Raw genomic sequence first — 18,765 nt, forward strand, 5'->3', positions numbered from 1 at the left:
GAACTGCAGAAGGGACGTGGCGGCAGCAGCAGTTGGGGCTGCTGAGGGAGAGAGATCAAGAGCCAGAATAACAAACAAAAAAAGGAAAAGTATCTCCAGAGCCGGCGGCAGCTCGCCATGGTCTCCCATCTCAAGTGCTTGACATGATGTGTGCTTGCCGCCAGGTGAGAGACAAGGGTGCCAGGTATGGGGGCTGTGCATCAGAAGAGGAGGAGGTTTTCCTTACACGCCAAAAATGCCTCCCTAACTACTCAGTTAAGCAACCCACATCAGCATTTCCTGATGATCATCCTATCAGATTGCACAGCTAAAAAATACTTGGCTCTAGTTATACCAACACATTAAGGAAAAGGTAATAATGACTGTAATGCAAACTGAATTCAAAGAAGTAGTTCCAAGTTATTATTTGTATTGTTATGCCTAGAGTTGATACAAACAAACATTTACCTTATTATAATATATATTGCAGCACACATTAATCAAGATCAATTAAATGGATAGTGCAAGTTGAGAACACACATGCGAGATGCCAAAATAGGGAGGATGAGTAAGATGGTATTAAATTTCCACACCTATGATTAATCACAGTTAATCTATCAGAGCTCAGCCAAAAATAAACTAAGAGTAAAAAAGAAAAAAAAAAAAAAAAAGAAAAAAAAGAGAACCTCTGGGAAGGGAATGCACTTCTCTAAAGGTTTTAGAAATACACTGTCAGCTGAACTGTAAAGCTACCCCAGTGGCACCACTTCTCCCCCAAGAAGATGTTAGAAAAATGAGTCACGCCCAGATGACATACAAAATCCTTAATGCATCTGTTTGAGGGACTTGCTGTGTTATTGTCCTCTTTGGACTTTGAGTTCTCCCTCAAGCCATAGTTTGTTGGAACTATATATTCAGCTCAGACTAATTGATGCAGTACGTTTGCAGTATTGTTTCCAAAATATTTCCACCAGCGCTTCAAATGTTTCAAAAATTAACAGTGGGGGTACTTAGCTATTGGAACAATTTAACGAGGGTTGTCATTGAATTTTTTTTTGCTATTGAGGTTGGATGCTCTTCTAGAAGTACACTCTAGTTCAAACAGGAATGAATTCGGGAAAATTCTGCTGGCCTGAGTTATACAAGACAAAATAATGAATAAGTGAGTCCATCCTGTAGATTTAAACATCTCCAAATCTGTTTTGCAATTCCTGTGGTGTTTAGGACAGCTTACCTGCTGCCCCTGCCCCTACTTTACCTCTAACTTACCACACCAGCATCTGAGCCATCTGAAAGGACAGCATCTCATAACGAGAAGTATCTGGTTTTGCTTACAGCCATTTTTCACCTTTCTAGTTTTAGGGGGTTTTGGGAGCAAGATGAATTAAATCTTTTGTATTTATTTATTTCCAGCAGACATTTCTTCCAGAAGTCAACAGAACTCAACTTGTTTCATGGCTATTCTGATGTTACAGAGATGCATTTTCAAGAACATTCTTGTTTTCTAATCCATGGCTGCAGGACAAATAAACTTTGAATATTAATTTCCCTACTCTGTGGAACGCACTGAAATTAGGGATATTTTGAGCGCGTAGTTTATATCATCTGCTCCATAGCCAAAGCTCAATTGCTCCATTTTGAATAGACAAGTATGATGGTATCATCAAAAACATAAAACAGCAGTAAAAACTACATGAAATATAACACATTTAAGTTCATCTCTACAGTGGAGATGAACATATTAGAAGAGAAACCAGCTCATTTTAATATGACAGATTTTGTTTTTACCTTGGGTCCACATTTGCTGTTGCTTCATCAATGATAAGAATACGGTTTTTTTTTAGAACTGCTCTGGCAAGACACACCAGCTGTCTCTGACCAACACTAAAATTAGACCCAGATTCTGCCAGCTGCGTCTCCATTTTGTTGGGTAGATCTTCCACAACCTCCTTCAGTTGCACCTGTTGACATGTCAACATATTGTAGGATGAGTAACTGTATTTTAAATCAGCTACTGTCTGTCTGATGACACAACAATAAGTATGCAAGGTTTGCCTTTTATATTCTGACACAAAATGCGTAAGTGCCAAGTTGGATTACACAGTGTGTCAGTTATTAGAATTCTAGAAACATTAAAGCATGTTGTTAAGAATCTATTAATGTTCATTAAAACCAAGATATGAATCAAAATACAACCAAGGCATCATCCCAAAGGATAATTTTTTCATAAAAGACTTATATAATAATACACATGTCTGCACACACATGCACACACACACACAAATGCACATATGATAGTCTACCTTCTTCCATCAACAGCTATACCTTTATCAAACCCAATGAAAACATCTAAAACCTAACACACACAAGCACTGTAATGTTATTGTTACGTGGATTTTAAATACCAGATGTACATTATTAGATCTAGTAAGTCACCTCTTCCAAGGCATTCCACAGCTCTTCATCAGTGTATTCATTGAAAGGATCTAAGTTTTTCCTCATAGTTCCAGTGAATAAAACAGGCTCCTGAAATCCAGTAAAATCAGCATTCCATTATAAACACAGGTTTTATAACTCAATAGGTAATTCAGTGATAATCACAGCTAACCTATATCAACAATAGCACAGAAGTATCCAACCGAAAGCTATTTTTGAAATGCAAAGGTGTATAATACAATTGCATGCTTAAGGGGGATGTGGCAGGGGAGGCAAGTGTTCAACTACTCTGTATGAAGACAATTTACCAAACAGGACAGGTCTGTTTGCAAATTGCTGTACACAGTTATGTCGGTACTTAAATGGACATTTACATGCCACTGCTCTGATGCCACAAGCTATATATATACTTACATGAAATCATTGCTGTCCTCATGGTATTGTTAAGAAAAACCATCAACTAGCACTGTTAATAAGCTCACACTCCTTTTGGGAGTTCCTTTGGGGAAGTACATAAACTAGAGAGGAATCAAAGAGCTCACAATGCCTGTCTGGTTTTCCTTCTCTGTTTGGCTGTGGGCTTTTTTCATTTCATACCATGAAGGCCCTTCCATTTTACCATCAGGGCTAAGCCGGAACAGCTTTCACCATTTAAAACCTAAACACATCTAAGTTAGTCTATACTGCCACAGCACCAAAGCAAACTTACTCAGAACTGGAGCACTGCTGGGCAAAGCTCTCACTCAAAATACACCAGGGAGTCAAATCAGTACCTTCTCCCATTCAGGTACCAATGGGGGTTTACCTGTGGTCGAAGCAAGTTTTATTCTACCTCAGTTCCCAAATCACACTGAAAATGTAGTATTTAAGAAGTGGAAAGAGGACTTTTGGTTCAGAACTCCTTAAACAATAGATCAGTACTCAGTCATGTGAGTTGCCAGACCTGAGAGTCATGCACTGACACGACTTTAGGGCTAAACTCATCTTAATACCACACATAAAGACAAAAACAAGTCAAAAGCTGTAACAGTGCTAATCATAAGTGGAGACCATTCATCATGTTGTCAGTCTTCTTTAAATTGGAGAAATTTTAGCAAAATGCATTCTTTTTTTTTTTTTTCCTTCTCCCCTAGGAAATAAAATCTAACTTACAATGGGTAACTTCATCTTACTCTGAGATTACCCTGTCATGACTTACTCCCCATCTAACCCTACTGATGCCCAGATCCAAAGGGCTGCAGCAAATCATAATAGAATTCAGACCTTAACTCTTTTATTGTCTTTTCATTTCTAAACCATCTGCGTGCTATAAAAGAATTAAAAAAGAACATGCCATAAGCAATATAAAAGAAGATAAACACTTCTTGATGTAACATGCCAATTATTTGGAAGTATCTGCTGCAATAGCAATGTCATTAAAAACCTGTTGAATGAGCAAAAGGGTTTAACACAAAACATTTCCAGGCCAAAAAGCAGTTTTCTTCAAAAACACCTAGAAAGTAATTTGTTTAACAATACACATTTTAATGCACCATTTGGCGTATTTCAAAGGTGTTGTTACATTTATTTTCCTTTTCAATCCATTTTTACAGGTTGGCAAAAGAAGAGGCTGAACCTATAAAGTGTTCATAACTATTATAAAAGTCCTAACAACAGACACGCACTGCAACAGAAGATAAGGATATTTTTTAATTACCATTTCTGACACAGATTATTATTTAAAACAGTCTGGTTTATGAGAGGAAAGTAATAAGACTAACCTGTAAATAATTGTTGTAAAAATGCTTGCAGTCAGAGAGGCAGACAACATTTGCATAGAAAAGATTTACAAACACAACCTTTACACAGCTCCATCTAAGCAAGCAATTAGAAGCCTAAGCATATTTTTATTTCTCCAGGTAGGTATTTAAACTTACACACAAGAAAACTTCAGTCTTGCCTCATCACTCTCTAGGAACGGTTCTGTTTAGCATGTTTTGTGTTGCAATTCTAATAAGCATCTCTCTCTCTGGTTTTTCAGCTGCCCACATAATTATGAAGATATTTGCTGCAAAATAACTACCTGATGTTACATTGCTATTCCTATTATTGACATTACTATTAGCACAGTACAAGACAATGCCTATCATAGAGTTTACTGTAAAAGTTTACTGATTCCAAACTCTCCTTCCTCTTCTTCTTCATACCACCACTTGATAGTTCTGCGTATTTTTAGTAGAAACAGTCTTCCCTTACATAAAAAAAAAATGCTACCTGCTAGCCTTTGGACACTCAAAACTTTTGGGTCTATGATGAAAACCTTATATAAACTTGACAAAAATCACAGAGTTCCACTGGATGAGAACAGTTTTAAAACTATGTCAATAGACCAGTGTATGAAAACACCTCACATGTAGAACTGAATGCAGCAAACTTTGAGCATCTGTATCATTCAACATGTAGAAACTGTATTTGACCTGCAGTTTTCCTGTCTCAGTATCCTATTTTGTTCAACTGGGTTGAATTCTTCAAAATGTAAAAATAGCCCACAATAGCTGTGGGCAAGGCTTTCAAAAAGCTGTAGACCTTGAATGAACTGATGATCATCTGCTTTCATGAGAAAGGAACGCTGCACACAAACAAAAAATTGAATTTAAATCCATATAAAGTCCTCTTTACATACAAAAGATGACTAGTTCCAGTGAGTACTGCAATAACAAAGCCTGCAGCATGCAGAAACAAAAGACATCCTGAATTAGGCAACAATCCAATTGCTGGGGAAGTACCTATTTTTTAATTTTTTTTTTCAATAGCATACCTGTTTCTTTTCTTTGACTCGTATTCTTGGGGAAAAAGAGCCTCATTACCATTTGTATCAGATTCTCAATGTAAAGAACGTAATACACTCTGACAGCCATACCGCCCACAGACTAGCACACATTCAGATGCAACTCTAAATACAGATTCTGTAATAAAATACAGAGATCTGAGAAAAAATGCTGAACATGGCAAAAAAATTCTTCTGATTTACAGTCTACTCTTCACTCTACCTGCTAGAACAGCGCAGGTGAACAACTTTCCAAAATATGACTTCACATTTGCATCATAGGAGTTTTTCACTCTTCCTCCCTCTTCAGTGAAGAGCAAATGCCCACAGAAGAGACCAGAGCTCTCATGAAACTGTAACATGCACAGACTTTGCCTTCTAAGTTTTGAGGTTATACATAACCCTTCTCTGATTTAATGTCTCATGAAAGTAAGACTCTAAGAGAGAAGATCTGTGACCTACTGGACTTCTTTGAACAACCTTTTTTCTGCTCCAGCATGGGAGATGAGGCTATTTCCAACACTGTCTTAGTTGTCTTTTTTTTTTCCTGTACTGCAGCCTTTCTTGCATTCAGCTTCTAAAACTCATCAAGTTTTATTTATTATGGGCCATAATGACCTACTCTTTTGTCTGCTCCCCTGGTCTTCTCCTGTCCAACCTTCTCCAAATAATGCAAAAGCTGATAGCTCACTTCCAGGTGGCACATTTGCTCTTTCTAAATCTATCACCAGTCAGTTTGTACAGAGGTGACTAGGGAGGTGAAAGTGGTCCTTCAAAGTCCCTTACTAAGGAAGCTTCAGGCAATCCATCAGGCAGGAATTGCTGCCAAAGGATCAAGTGACTTCAGAGGACTGCTGAAGATTGGTATATACGTACCAGATTTTCTCTGCTCTTCCCCGGACTATAGGAGGACAGCATACAGCTAACACACAGATATTCCAGAGGAACAGACAGGGTACAAAACTAGGAAGAGAAAATGCTCTAGTGCCCAAAATTGATTCTGTTTATCTTAAAATAATCACGACTGTACTCAAGTAAGAATAACGCCTTGCTACAGTTCCTGTGTCTACTGCCTACAGAGGTGCAGGGGGAACGTATCCCAGCAAAGCACTTTAAACACTATGGTATTATATACAAAATATCCATGGCAAACCAAGTCACTCTCTTACCTGAGGTATAATTGAAATTTTCTTCCGCAAGTCATGGAGCCCCAGCTCTGATGTCAAGTACTTATCAATCCAAATCCTTCCTTCAGGTTCCGCCAAGCGAAAGAGGGCTGCTATCAAAGAGCTTTTCCCAGCTCCGGTTCTTCCCACTATTCCAACCTACAGAGCAAGCCAAGCCTGTACAATCAAACTGTGAGCTTTCCAGGACAAATTAATATGTCGAGCAACATTTTTACAACATCACAGGATTTACAGTAGAACATGCACCAAATAAAACTTCTTTATAATTAACATTCTTTCAAGAGGAAAAATCCTCTCCTCTTAAATCAGTTTGGATTCAGGTGACATTTGTATACACGAAAATTTCTTGGATCATATTCAAAGGTGAAAGATTTCCCCTTAATGTGTGGTATCTTATTGTGTAAACAAGATAAAGTGGCTCAATGCACACAGCAATGTGATTCAAGGTTGCTAATTTTTATACTAAACCTGGTTTGCTGGGTGATGTTAGGCGAATCATTTCAGGCATGCATCTACTTCTCAACCCAAAAAAAGACTCCCATAAAACACTCTGGGAACAATGTACTCCCAATTTAAATAACTGAGACTGATTTTGGCTAGTATGGTCAAGGTGAAGTACTTTAAAGTAGCAGGATTATAAACTGTATCCATACTTCAGACATCTTCAAAAAGTATTGAAACTACAATGCCATGACAGCAAGCTGAAATTCCTTTTCAAACAAAAGAAATAGTGAATAATAAAATCAGAGAGATTCAGGCTTCTCTTTGTTCCCAAAGAAAAATCAGAAGACATAAGCAGTGTGAAAAAAAAATAAAGCTTTCAGAAAAAAGAGACTATGCAAAATATGGGATTGATAACTTTAATGACAAGGGGCTAAGACCTACTAATATTTCTTCTTTCTTAATTTTTTTTTAATGTTGTATTTGGGTAAAGGATTCTTAGAGAAAAACAATGCACAGTAATCAACCGTATCACAGAAGATAATGGATGTAACCCTCTACACAGATCTGATCTGGCAGAATTTCTGCATTCTGTTCTAATCCCTACATTTTAAAAAAAAAAAAAATCAGCACACTGGAAAAAGTTCAGAGCAGTGCAACACAAAATTAATATGGGTTGGAGATACTGATTTGATGGGGAAGGATTTATGAGGATGAAACGTGTATAATATAGCTTGGCAAAGTGATTGAGGTGAAGAAAGGAGGAAGAAAGATGAAAACCTTCATGAGTATACGTACAGACACCAGAGGGCAATTACCCACTGCCTGAGACTCACATGTATGCAGCAATGACTGCTGAAATGAAATTAAGCACAGGAAACTGCATCAAAGTGCAAGGAGAAACTTTCAGTCAGAGACACTAAGTTCAGACAAAACAGCAGTGCCCACGTTTGATAAAAAATACACAACACAGTAGAAAAGTACACTTCAAGGAGCAACTTATACTGCATAATCTACAAGGTATTTTCTACTTCTACATTTTGATTCAACAATTTCTTCCAACCATTCATTATTCCACTATTGTATATAAACTAATTAACATGTCTACAGTGCTTATTATTTAACAGACTAATTTAAGCAAATCTGTTACAATAAATGATAAAATGTCTAGTACTCTAAATTATATCAGTGAAACAATGGAAAAATAGTTCTGAACAGATAAACTACAGTTCAGAAAGAAAATGCTGAACAGAGAACACAGACAACCAGAGCTGTGAAAACAAAAGTTCAATTGTTCCTCTGCAAATGTCAATATAAAGTATTGTATCAAGGATATAAAGAAAAAAAAACATAAAAAAATACAATGATACTTAAAATAAAAATGCAGCTGCTCTACATATTGTCGAAATCCCACTTTCAGTTTGGCATCAAATGAAAGGACTATGCTCTTCAATATTTAGAAGAATCTATTTGCATCTTTGGTCCAATTGACTACAGGCTGCTGAAAATTGACAGGAATTTGAAATAGCTCAGTATACACATTATCTATTTGATTAATACATTTTATTCTTCAGAGGCCCACGCTCACAGCCAGTGCAAACACAGCGCCAGTCGCAAATGGAAATGCCAGCCACCTATCAGGAATCACACAGCCAGGACTGTGCTGCCTGTGAAGCCATGTGCGTATACAGGAGTACACCTGCTACGCTGGGCTCATCATTACTCAAGTGTCACTTGTACTTCATAGTAGAGCTGCAAGAAAAATGTGAGATTTACAGCATGTCAGCTACTCCACTGAAACTGCCCATGTCTTTGTTATCCCTCAGGCAACCTCCCTTTCATGGTATGTTCTGAGAGCACAGCTGCCATGCTGTAAATCTACAACTGCACCTTCCTAACTTTTTCATGTAGCCCGCAGATCCAGAAGCTGTCAGGAAAAGGTGCATTTAACAACATGTTAGCCAAAAAGCATTCATGAGTTCCCTGAAACAAAGATAGGGATGTTTAAACCCCAATGGTACACATGCTGACCTTGCTCTGCTGCAGCTATAGTAGCAGAGGAGGTTAACCACTGCCAGCTGCTGGCACAGCAGTTTGTGTCTCCCTGGTCTGTCTCTGTCAGGCCACACTACATTAGCAAAGTTGTTTAAAACACAGGGTCCTTCCTAACCTGCTTTGGCTGTAGGGAGATACTGAATGAAAGACAAACAGATCAAAAGAGCCCTTAACCTATGAGTGATTTGCTAGCAACCACCTCCTTCATTCTTACTGTACCCACAGCTTCCCAAACTGGGCCCTGGAGTGGCTACAAGAAAAACTAGAAGCACAGCAGAAGCTTAAACTCATTCCTGCTGCCAGTGGCACTGCAGCCACCAGAAGTCTCTATAAACCAGGGGCCTGAACAGGCCTAAGAGCTCTCACTGACAGCAGTATGGGCAGAATCCCCAACAGATCTGGAAACCTGGTTCTGAAGAAGATGCTTCTCCAGAATTAAAACCAATATAAGGAGGAGGCATGTTTGGGAGATTTATTTTACACAGCGGCAGCCTACTGCAGTGTTCTGCAAAACATCATAGAAAGCAAACACAAAGTTCTTGGCAATAGTTTTGAGCTGGGCAAATTCAGGATGACAAAACCACAGCGGAACTGCTCAGCAAAAATAAATACCCCCAGTGATCCCTCTCTCTCCTGCCCCCACCAACAACTGAGTCATGCACTGCTAATATCTCTTGCTTCTGTTTTTATTTTTTTTCCTGTCTCTCACTGAGAAATGTAGAACTTCTTGTCTATATTGGAGAGGCATGTAACAGCTAAGGAGACGGCCCATATGGCTCTTCTCAAAAGACCATTTTTAACTCATTCATGGCCAATTCCAGGAGATCACCTCAATGTAGCAAAGTCCGATTGAATTTTGGAACATGCATATTATTAAAAAGGTCCACTTGAGGAAAGAAATGGTTTGGAACTGCATGGAAAAGCATGTTAAAGAGGAGGCGAGGGCAATGACTGTAGAGTTGAACAGCCTCCTAGGGAAGACCTCCTAATCAAAAAAGTACACCTGCATTTGAAATGCAGCAAAGCACAAATTAACACTGCAGGGCTCTAATTTAATTTTGTCTGTGGGGGAGACCTTTCCTGCAGCACTCTTTCAACAGGGATAGCGTCAGAATTGGGGAGGAGGAGTCAGATTTGCAGAGGAGGAAGAGTTTTATTTCTATGTTTCTTTTGGCTACCAATCTAATTAATGACAAGAGTTAATTGGATTGGTAGCCAAAAGGAACTGAAATAAAATCCCGAATTCTAAAGTTATGCAACTGATTTGTATTTCTTTCTTCTGTCTTTCATTTGGGGCTCAGTGCAAGGGCATGTACATTCCTTATTTTCAATTGTTTTTGCTTACCTTGTCTGTTGACATACTTGATTCCAATTATGTTCGCTCTCTTGAATCCCTAATTTCCTAATGCAGGTCCATTTGCTTTGGATTTGAACAAACATTCTGGGCTTGGCTGGTATTTTCAATGTCTGCCACTTTCTGAAGAATCTCAGATTTTTTTTAAGGAAATTACTGGACATGTTTAATCCTTTATTTTGACAGACTGAAATATTATGTTCCAAGATGAATTTATGCTACACTTACAGGAAATAAATAGGCTATAACTTCTGTTATAAATATAATTAAAGCTTATTTTTTAAAAGAACACTTAGTATTTTCCTAACATCCATGTATTTTATAATGGATTTCTAGCATGCAGCTTCTTGTCGACTTACCATCTTTGCTTAATTTCTGTGAATATCCAAAGACAGCCATATACATACCTTTTCTTTTGGTTTAATTAAAACAGACAGATGTCTTAAAACCAATGGTCCGTCTAGACTGTAAGTGAAGTTAACATTTTCAAATGCTATCATTCCTTGGTTAGGCCATTCTGTTGGTGGATGTTTGTTGGTCTCCCAAGGAGCTTCTTTTTCAAGTTCTGTGTACTCCATCGCTCTTTCTACTGATATCATCTAAGGAGAGGAAAGGAGACATAAATACGTGAACTTCATCCTGTTGCATACACTGCAAATACTGCATGCATATAAACATGTGTGTGCATTTTTACTATAGAGATTCAATGCAAATTACTCCATGGTTTTTCTTTTAAACACAGATAAGAGTATTTGGTGCCATTCTAGGCTTTCATTATACACCTAAAAAACTGGGAAGAATGCATCTCATGTCCTACTACAGATCTGAATCTATCATGGTACATAAAGCCATACATAAGCATTTCTCATCAGTAGGATTAATTACAAATCTAAGTACATGCATAAGTATTAAGAAAATTAAGCTGTGAGAGCTGCCTGTCAGACTTGACTAAGATGACACCAATCCATTGTGTGTTGGAAAGACAAAGCTAGAAATGAAATTGCCAAATGAACTACAGGCAGACACATGAATGAGTTAGACTCCTAGCCCTACACAGGACAACCCCAAAAAAATCACACCATGTGCCTTAGAGCAATGTTCAAATGCTTCTTGAACTCTGGCAGACTTAATGCCGTGTCCACTTCCCTGGGGAGCCTGTTCCAGTGCCCATGCACCCTCTGAGTGAAGAACCTTTTCCTAATATCCAACCTAAACCTCCCCTGACACAGCTTCATGCCATTCCCTTGGGTCCTGTCACTGGTCACCACAGAGAAGAGATCAGTGCCTGCTCCTCTTCTTCCCCTCATGAGGAAGTTGTAGACTGCAATGAGGTCTCCCCTCAGTCTCCTCTTTTCCAAGCTGAACAGCCCAAGTGACCTCAGCCACTCCTCATAAGGCTTCACCTCCAGATCCTCCACCATCCTCATGGCCCTCCTTTGGACACTCTCCAATAGCTTCATTTTGTATTGCGCTGCCCAAAACTGCACACAGGACTCAAAACGAGGGTACACCACCACTGAGTAGTGTGACAATCACTTCCCTTGACCAGCTAGCACCAGAATAGAGAGGAAGCGTTCTTGCCTCCTCCAAGTGTAGTCACCCTTCAATAACAAGGGATTTTTGGTGGATGTCCACCTATTAAAGAAGTCAATGCTAATCACAGTTCCATGAAGTGACCAGCATTTCACATTGCCTTTCTTTTCCAAGGTATTTCTGTATCAGAGCCTCCAAGAAAGCAGTTCAGTACGTGTGACACTCCCACACACTTCCAAAACATCCCCAATGGTAGGAAAAAACCTGAAAGCTTCCTTCTCATTCTTCACAAAATCTGTCACTACCAGTTTAACTGGTGTGTGAAAAATGCACTGAGGAAGCAATGTGGTAGCAAAAAAAACCAATTCTAACATCACTGTTATTATTATTATTATTATTATTAATTAAACATGGCTTTGTAACTTCGACAAAAGGACTACGTGTTATTTCCTAGACTATGTACAGCAAACTGTAACTTCAATTGTCAACACAGCAAAAAAAAAAATCCCAGGTTTAGGTTCAGCATGTTTTTTTTACAATCTACTTTTCTTATGTATTATCTTAAGAAGAGAGTAAGCAGGCAAATTAGAACATGCTAGTAAATACTGTGAATTGGTCAAAGGCATCTTATATCATATTTTGGAAAACACACAATCTTCTCAGCTGAATATAAACAAATACTTTCACTTTTGTGTTAACATAGAATAAATAAAAAAGTTATAACCCTTTGCAATGGAATAACAGGACTCTAAAAATGCCACGAGGGATATAAATAAAATTTTAAAATGCAATAATAAATAACAATAAATTATAAATACCAAATATAAAAACATAATTTAAAATCTTCCTTATAAAGGGATTAATTTATTGCAACTTTAGCAAGTTGCAGTGCAATTGTCTACACTGTAACTAGACAGTCGCCTTTCTGCTGTAAAGGGAAATTGTAAAACCTCCCTTACTATGAATGGAGGACAGTCCCTGGACACAATTCATCTCAACAAACGTGCAAAATCAGTCGGACAAATTATAACACAAAAGAAGTTATTTTCCTTTATAACTGCAGAGTGGTGCCTCAATTGCTTGCTAAGGTATTAATATCCTAAGTTAATTAAGAAGAAACATCCTTAAGGCTTCATGTCGCAAGCATGAAAGGAACCAGGAGGGGAAAAGGAAGAAATAAACATTACCAGGTTTTCAACTTCAGCACTTTGTCTAACACCCCACTGGAATGTTCCCATGAGGGTGATTGCATAGGAGAGTGCCAATCCAACCTGCCCCGCATTCAGAGCTGCAGAAGAAAGGAAAAAGAGGTTCAAATGGGTACATTGTAATTACACAAAATCTCACTTAAGTTCACTTTCATGAGGTTACTACATGATGGAAGCATCACAGCCAGAATTTTATTTGGTTACGTGCTACTTGCTATCTGTGCAATGAGCAGCTCCAGGCAGAACAGCTCCCTGCCACAATTTTTGGAAACATTTTGAAGAGATAATCCCAATTCTCCTTGACCTGGCATTTATCTACAAACTGAGGTTCAGTCTCAAGACCATACTTACACAGATTTTTAGGGTCATCCCTATCTGGCTGAGCATTGGTTAACTCTTCACATTTTTTTCTAAGGAAGTTAGATAAGGTCCTAAACCTAAGCAAAAAATTTGCATAAAATTATTTCAAAATTAAGTTATGAACATTTACATCAACTTTGTACTCTTATAAGCAATCAGATAAAGTAAAAGGACAGAATATTTCTTCTCTGTTTATAAAAGCATTTACTGTTTTCGGTAGGTCTACTCTCACAAAATAAATGTATTCTGTCTGCCCAATATTAACCATGATTGTCCTCTGACTTACTTGAAACTTTATCCTAACATAGTCCCATTGACTTGAAGAGAGCTACTCCTTATCCAGAGGCAAGGAAAGATTCAGGACCATTGTTTTGACTTGTCTTTTTGCATTCTACTAACATCAAATCTAGCTGAAAATTTGCAGAGTTGTGTTTGCACAGAGTGTTCAAATTTTAAAATACACATGTTTGTATGTAAAACATACAAAACTTATCCAAAGAAAAAAGAAAAGAAACAAAACCAGAAAATTAGCACTAATTTTCATGTCCAAGATAATTACTTCTTCCTTCATGTTTTAGATGACTATCTCATTCTAGTACATCTAACCCAACTACATCCTGGATGATGCACACACTAATGACAGTTCATGAGTGACAGTGAACATAAAATGTATTATTACGAGGCAATTTTCTTTCTGGAACTGGCCTATCCCACTAATCCAAGATATGACAAGAGCATCCCTAGGAACTTTAGCTTGCCTTTTGACCTACTGTGCCATGTGCAGAAAGGAAAAAAGTTGTTAAGAGGCATCTCCGTGGGTGTTTCAGTGTGAAAAGCAAAGCCCTGTAGGCCCAAAAGAGAAAGACAGAGGTAGGGAAAAAGAAGAAGATTTATTTCTTGTTATTGCTCTGAAAGCCAGACTCTCAAAAGTGAAGACTGCAGAAGTGCAAGTTTGTTTGCACACTTGGGGATGATGACAGATGCATGCCTCAGCCCAGAAGATGTCTGAACTTCCTCCAGTATTTGCAGGAAAGCAGATACAGCCCCAATGCCCTAGACTAAGGAAGAGATCATGATCTAGAAAGAAACATTTAACTTAATTACAGCCTTTAAACAATTAGAAATAGTAACATATGAAAAAGAATTAGACATTACTATACATGGTAATTACTGGGTGAACTTTTTTTAACATCTGTACTTACTCTTGGCGAGAAGCAGTGAACCAAAAGCAACCACTATAACAAAAATGGCACAGATGGCATCCAGACGCACAGCAAACCACCTTGAAGTTGTCAGAAAGAGAAACCAGGCCTCTAAAATGTATTTTACAAAGACATAAAAACAGTGGATTATTAGAAAACTAAGCTGTGTTATTACTACTGAATTAACTCATGTTAATAATACAAGTTGTCAAAAAGACCCAGCATTGCCATCTTCAAGCGCACATCTGCATGGAGTGATGATGATCAGGATGCTGACCAGTTTTCCTGACATTGTCTACTTTAGTTTTCACACCAATAGCAACTACAATAGCAACCACAGCTAGTATAACATATAGTAACAGGATGAGAAAGAAAAATAGCCAGGGCTTGAAGCATGGTCCATTTATTTAAAATGGAAGCCTCTTCTCTAGTGGACACAAGAGTCTTATACAAAAAACAAAAGTACAACTGCACTTACTGTAGCTGAACTAGAGTCTACAGGCTTTTATCTAGAACATATCACAATACAACTGTCACAGCCAAGTCTTCAGAAGGCAGCTGCACCTGGTTAAGCTCCTGCAGGAGCTACTCAATACAGCCAGTGCAGCTATACAGATCTATTCAGATGATTAGATGCACATATTAACTTTTGGGGAAGCTCACAGGTGGACATCTCCACTCCGCACTCATATTCATGTGTTGACAATTTGGTGCTAAGTTCCATCCCAGATAGATATGCTACAGTACAAGGTACAAGAGAGAGCAGGAAAAGACACTGCAACACAGAAGGCACAGTGTTTGAATTCAGGGCCAAAATCAGAACCATAACAAAGCATGGCATATTTATTGCTTAGGCTGCAGTCAGAAGAATTGTTCCAGCTGCTACGAAGTCACAGCAGAAGGTCACCATTGCAACCCTTTCTGCCTTGCTTGCCATTACTCCCTGCTAAAGATCAGTGCAGCTTCAACTGTTCAGTGTTCCTTAGCCCAGTGCTGGGAAAAATTCAGACAAAAAAATTCTTCCTTTTGTAAGATAGAGAGGAGGTAAGTCTGGTTTTAAGCCTGATCATCCTCAATAGCCAGATTATGGAGTGATCTAACAAATCAATTCAGCTAACAGAAGCCTCCGCGTAACTTCTGGAGGGCAGCAGAGGGTAAGATTGAGGATGACAAGAGGCATCCAGGTAAGGTACAGAGCTGGTAACCTCTTAGTACCATTTACATCAACCCTAACTGCATATGGCTGACCACACATTCAGCATTAATGGTTGCATTAAACAAGACATTTGATATGGTCATACACCTGGGCACATGGAATGACACATGCAGAAGGGAGTGCTGCAACAATTCAGAAACCTAGCTCCAGACACTGAATTCACCGTAATAATTTAGCTACTTCTCTGAAATCCAGAAACCAAGTGGCCCTAGAAACAATCTATGGCAGCTTCCTTGTGACACTAAAGCTAATTTGTGGTGCAACAGTGTACTTGTAAGATCAAGAAGTAGGACAGGAAGTAGATTTTCCATCTCCAGGCTTTTGCTCCATTGATCCTATTGTCCAGGAAGGCTGGTTAAACTGCCAGCATGAGATGGGTCATTTTGCAACCTCCCTATGTAACAGGGGTCACTGCGCATAGAGGAAGGAATCTGACAGTCACAGGAACTAACAAAGACTCATCGTGGTCTGATGACTCATGGGCTTGCCTATAGAGATGGGCACTGGCAGAAAGGAAACTTGGGTTTGGTCAAATCTCAGCATGCCTTTTAGATGCTTTTTATCTAAAATTTACTTAATGCTCCATTCACAGGCATCGCTCAAAGGGGTTCAAAGCAAGTGTCCTGAGACCTAGGCTCAGGCCTAAATAGAGAGGAAGATACTACTCCAGCTGAAAGTGCTCAACAAAACCGCTGCTGGTTGGGAGAGCCTTCTGTAATGCAGGAAAGAATTTAAAACTCTTCAGGAGACTTAAAATCCCAGGAGTCCAACTTTGTGAGCTGGTATGAAAGGTATTCTCTTACATCAGCTACTGCTTGCTCGCATTTACTATCAAAGAACTATCCTGGGTGAAAACAACTTTAGGAAATCTCTAGTTCAGCCTCTGGCTCAAGCACAGTCAGCCTGGAGGTCAGACCATGTTGCTCCATGCTTTATGCAGTCTGAGTCTTGAAAATCAACACAGATGAAGCCTGCATCTCTGGGCAATCTTTGCCTCTGCTTGACTGTGCTCACAGTGAAATAGTTTTTCCTTTAATTCAGGTTAAACCTCTCTTGTTACAACTTACACCCATGTGGTTGCTCCGACCGCTGTGTACTGTGGTGAGGAGCCTGCATTCACAGCAACATCCTTGCAGACACTGGAAGGCCAGTATTGAATTCTCTGCATGCTGCCTCTTCTGTGAGCTGAACAAGCCCAGTTACCTCCCCACACAAGGAAATCTCTTCTGTTAATACCCTGACTATCTTAGTGGCTCCTCCACGGAGTTCAATCCAGTTTGTTAGAATGTTTCCCAGATCTGGGGGTCCAAAACTGGATGATGTATTCCCAGTGTGGGCTAACAAGTTGCCCTCCTTTGCTGTCCAGGCACATATTCCCTATGAAGACCAAAACCCACACACACTTTAAGCCAGCTGGTGTACCCCAAAGACTCTGGTGGGAAAGACACCAAAATGAAGTGTGCAGGTATGGAGAAGAGTGTGACTACAAGTACTGAAGCTTGACCTCAAAAACAGGTTTCTGATCTGCCTAGGAGGGGTATTATTGACAGTTTTGTTAGGGAGATGCACCAAACTGACTGAAAAATGAAAGAGTTTTTATGTTTCCTAGATCTAACCTTAAAATATAGAAAAATGTTTCTTTTAAATGTCACAGTCCTCTTTGTATAGTGAAACTTCTATACACAGTTTATTGACTAAAGATGTCTTTTAATATAAAGCTAAAACACAACTTTGTTCTCCCTCGCTATGAGCTACTGTAACACTGGTCTAGTCAGATAACTAGCAACTCTAAAATATTAAGAAATGGGAAATTCAAAGCTAGAGGTGCCTCCCTGGAAGATAAACTACACCAGTCACAAGTCACTGGGCTCAACAAGGTCAGTGTGCATGATGCTACAACCTGTGATTAACTGTACTTCAGAAAGGAGCACTGGTCTGGTCTGAAACCTTGTAAATCTATAAATTACATACAAAACAGCCATCGAATACACTTGTATGTCTTACAACAGAGGAAGTTCACACTTAACAAACACAGAACTGAAAACTTGCATTCTGCTGTATCTTGAAAAACACAGTAGTAAAGAACATTTAATTAACAGAAGTTAAAGAATCACAGTGCAAACCTGAATTGTATTATTCTTGCAGAATACCAGTATTTTATAACTTCCAGTGATGTTAATTCCATATACTAGATTTAAGCCCTGAAAGCTACTCAAAGTAAAAAATAAAATTAATTTATGAAACTTCCAAGATTATTTATATTATCTGCCCATTCCTAGCACACTACTTAGTATCAAATGCTTCATAATATAGCTTGCTTCCCCCACATCTCTCTCTGCATCCCCCCCCTCCTTTTCTTAAAGATGGAATCGAGGAAAATGTTAAAAATTATTCTTATCGGGCATACTTTCAAATGTTTATCTTACACATTGTTAAAACATATGCATGGGTATTCTAAATTATACTACAGCCCAAAGTAAATTCTCTAAATCTAGACAGATAATGTTTTTGTTCTAATACAGAAATTTTACCCTAAAGAGACAAATGCACAGCTCCTACTGATTTTAATGCACATTATATGCACATGTCACTGAGGGGATAAGATATTTCCCTCCTACTGTGCAAAGTATTTGATTTTTCACATCAATTCATCACAAACCTGAGTGGAGGTCTTGGTGTGCATCAAATAATTTTTGAAATCTTTCCTCTGCTTTCAAAGCCCGAATAGTCCAAAGCCCCTGGAGGGATGACGACAAGTGGGAGAACACTGGACTTCGAGCTACAAAGAGAAATGAGAGTTAACAATAGCTGAAGTACAACATCTAATTCTTTTTGTACCACACTAATCTTTAATCCTACTACTTTATATTTAACCATACAAACTACTCTACTGCATCTTTTTAGAATAAAAATGCAATATCTTTAACTAATGTCCTCTTCCTCAATTAGAATCAGTCAGACAGCCAGGCAGATTAATTTACAGAAAAA

General features: G+C 38.6%; 1 protein-coding gene across 1 annotated transcript in view; it reads right to left on the reverse strand.

Moving 5' to 3' along the window:
* Positions 1 to 18,765, reverse strand: part of ABCC4 (ATP binding cassette subfamily C member 4) — a 146,367-nt gene that overhangs the window by 28,989 nt on the left and 98,613 nt on the right. The window contains exons 22-28 of the mRNA XM_032100049.1: positions 18,437 to 18,556; positions 14,562 to 14,672; positions 12,979 to 13,079; positions 10,666 to 10,857; positions 6,391 to 6,546; positions 2,416 to 2,505; positions 1,768 to 1,940 (exon numbers count right to left, since the gene is read on the reverse strand). Of these exons, the coding sequence (XP_031955940.1) occupies positions 1,768 to 1,940; positions 2,416 to 2,505; positions 6,391 to 6,546; positions 10,666 to 10,857; positions 12,979 to 13,079; positions 14,562 to 14,672; positions 18,437 to 18,556 (943 nt within the window). The remainder of the gene's footprint in view (positions 1 to 1,767; positions 1,941 to 2,415; positions 2,506 to 6,390; positions 6,547 to 10,665; positions 10,858 to 12,978; positions 13,080 to 14,561; positions 14,673 to 18,436; positions 18,557 to 18,765) is intronic.

The sequence above is a fragment of the Corvus moneduloides genome, chromosome 2 (assembly GCF_009650955.1).
Source record: "Corvus moneduloides isolate bCorMon1 chromosome 2, bCorMon1.pri, whole genome shotgun sequence".
In the NCBI taxonomy this organism is placed as follows: Eukaryota; Metazoa; Chordata; class Aves; order Passeriformes; family Corvidae; genus Corvus; species Corvus moneduloides.